The 2720-nt window shown below is 42.0% G+C and overlaps 1 protein-coding gene across 1 annotated transcript; it reads right to left on the bottom strand.

The window, feature by feature from the left end:
- Positions 1 to 1290: 1290 nt before the first annotated feature.
- Positions 1291 to 2127, bottom strand: LOC124534207. Its single transcript, XM_047109918.1, has one exon. The coding sequence runs from the start codon at positions 2125 to 2127 to the stop codon at positions 1291 to 1293; it is 837 nt and encodes a 278-aa protein (XP_046965874.1).
- Positions 2128 to 2720: the final 593 nt, after the last annotated feature.

Genomic DNA, 2720 nt, shown 5'->3' with positions numbered 1-2720 from the left:
AGTGTAGAGGTGCTTGAATTTCCGCGGCACCTGGGATGAATTTGCGGTAAAAATTCAGCATGCCTAAGAATCTTCTTAATTCTCTCACAGTCTTAGGCACAGGAAATTCTTTAATTGCCTCGACTTTGGATTCCAATGGTTTGATGCCATTTGATGAAACGGTATATCCCAAGAAAGACACTTCAGAAACTCCAAAGACGCATTTAGACGCATTTATTACCATCCCATACTCCCGAAGCTTATGAAACAGACTTCGTAAGTGATGTTGATGTGTTTCTTCATCAGGGGAAAATATGAGGAAATCGTCTAGGTATGCGTAGACAAAGTCTAAGCCTCTGGTCATTTCGTCAACAAAACGCTGGAAGGTCTGGCCGGCGTTTCTGAGTCCAAAGGTCATATATGGGAACTCATAAAGACCAAACGGTGTTGTGATGGCCGTCTTTGCAATGTCCTCAGAAAATACTGGAATCTGGTTAAATGCTTTCACGAGGTCGATTTTGGAGAAAACACGACAACCCGATATGTTATGCGTGAAATCGTGAATATTCCGAATCGGATAGCGGTCAGGAATTGTTCTTGCATTAAGCATCCGATAATCACCGCATGGACGCCATCCACTTTCCTTCTTCGGGGCTAGATGCAAAGGTGATGCCCATGGACTCTCTGATGGTCGAGCTGTTCCATTTTTAATCATAGCTGCGAACTCTTCCTTGGCTATGAGCAATTTATCTGGAGCCAAGCGACGTGGCGAGCAAGATACTGGAGGTCCAGGTGTAGTCCTGATATGATGGACCGTGTTATGGTTAACAACCTTCTCGTTTCCTGCAGGACGTGTGATCTCCGGAAATTGACGTAGCAGTATATGGTAGTTTGAATCACCGAGCAATGTCTTCACTGAAGAAATCGTGCTGGATGATGATACTGATTCTGCTGAAGTCGTCAGGGTTGTGGTGCTATCGATGAGACGCTGGTTACGGCAGTCGACTATAAGACCATAATATGACAAGAAGTCGACGCCAATTATAGCCTTAGTGACATCTGCCACTATAAATCGCCATGTGTAGTCTCGACGCAGGCCAAGATTCAGCTCGAGGTGAGCAAAACCATATGTTGAAATAGAAGTCCCATTCGCGGCATAGAGTTGGTAATTGGTCGGAGATCTTCTTTCACGTAGTGCTGTGCGAGGGAAGACGCAGAGATCGCTACCTGTATCAACGAGAAACTGCATCTTCGATTTTCGATCCGTTACGAAAAGGCGACCAGATACGTTATGGCTATCGGATGTCGCCATTACCGATTGCCTTGGTAGTTTTCCGACTTAAAATCGCATGGCTTCACACATTTATTGGCATTCTTTCCGTGTTTATTGTGATACCAACATAATGGAAATTTTCTGTAGTTGGACTGTGATCTCATTTGTACTGTCGGGCTACGTCGTCTTCTTGATCTCGATCTTGGTCTGTGACTGCGAGCAGACAGAGCTTTTACTTGCTTTGTGAGCTCATCTATTTGTTTCGCCATTGAATCAATGGTTGACTGGGGAGCAGATGTTGAAGCGACTTGAGGTGTGCACGGTACCAATTCATGTAAGCTGTCGGCTAAGTCAGCCAAAGCTTGAAGGTCATAAGTTTTCTGAGCCACAATAATTGGTTGAAGAGCAGTAGGCAGACGACTTATCCAAATAGTTTTAATAAAATCGTCTGGAACTGATGGACCTGCTAATCTTTGCAGGTGTCGGAGAAACTGAGATGGTCTCCGATCTCCTAACTCTTCGTGAACAAGTAATTGTTTTACCTCTTTCTCGCGCGAGGCTGACAGACGCTTGATTAATTCAGTTTTAAGTCGTTCGTACTTCCCTGTCTTTGGTGGTGAAATAATTATATCCTTCACTTCTGCTGCGTAACGGTGTTCTAATGTCGAAGTAACGTAATAAAATTTTGTATCGTCGTCAGTGATTCTCGACAACACAAAATTGCCTTCCAGTTGTGAAAACCAAACTGCAGGTTCTTCTGCCCAGAACGGTGGTGGTCGCACTCCGACTCGAAATATGTCGGTCGTGTCGTGAGGTGTAAATGGTCGTCGTGACTCGGCATTTAAGTTCGAGTTACCTTCATTTTGTGGTTCCATTTTATTCCACCAAATAATCTAGTGTTCCTTACTTGAGTTGGTTAATTAATCCTCTTCGTTTTCAGCTTCTTTGTTTTCAGCGGGGTCACCAATGTAGCGGAGTTGTGTATGATGTTGTAGATGAGGTTTGATTAAAACAAAGTTTCTTCCACTACTAATTTATTTCTCGTAGAAATAATAAACACGAAGATAGGCAGGCACAGCACAGAATAGAAATGAGAAGAAAGAAATATGAAGGTAAGTTTAGATGAAAGAAGGAAGTATGACTTAATACAAAGACTTAAGGTGCAAAATCGTGTAGCAAAGTTTAAGCGATAAGCGACGTGCGTTCAGTACGAGATCTAGGATTCGACTGCTTGACGGAAGGCGGCCGAACCGATGCGCATACGTTTCTTTGTTCAAAGTAACGGTAATTTATTTAGAAAAGACATTTCTATTACACGATCGCGCGGCGACTGCCTTCCGACATTACATAAATTATTATATTATATTTTAATTATTTATATGATTTTTAAAGTGTAGATATTTATACTGTGTATAACATGTATATATAATATGTATTTATTATGTAATTTATATAAGTATATAAGTAT

This window comes from Vanessa cardui, chromosome 12 (genome assembly GCF_905220365.1).
Source record: "Vanessa cardui chromosome 12, ilVanCard2.1, whole genome shotgun sequence".
In the NCBI taxonomy this organism is placed as follows: Eukaryota; Metazoa; Arthropoda; class Insecta; order Lepidoptera; family Nymphalidae; genus Vanessa; species Vanessa cardui.
This window is presented reverse-complemented; position numbering and strand designations above follow the sequence as displayed.

Excerpts from the sequence above, each read along its gene's own strand:
- LOC124534207 (XM_047109918.1), bottom strand. The coding sequence starts at position 2,127 with ATGGAACCACAAAATGAAGGTAACTCGAACTTAAATGCCGAGTCACGA.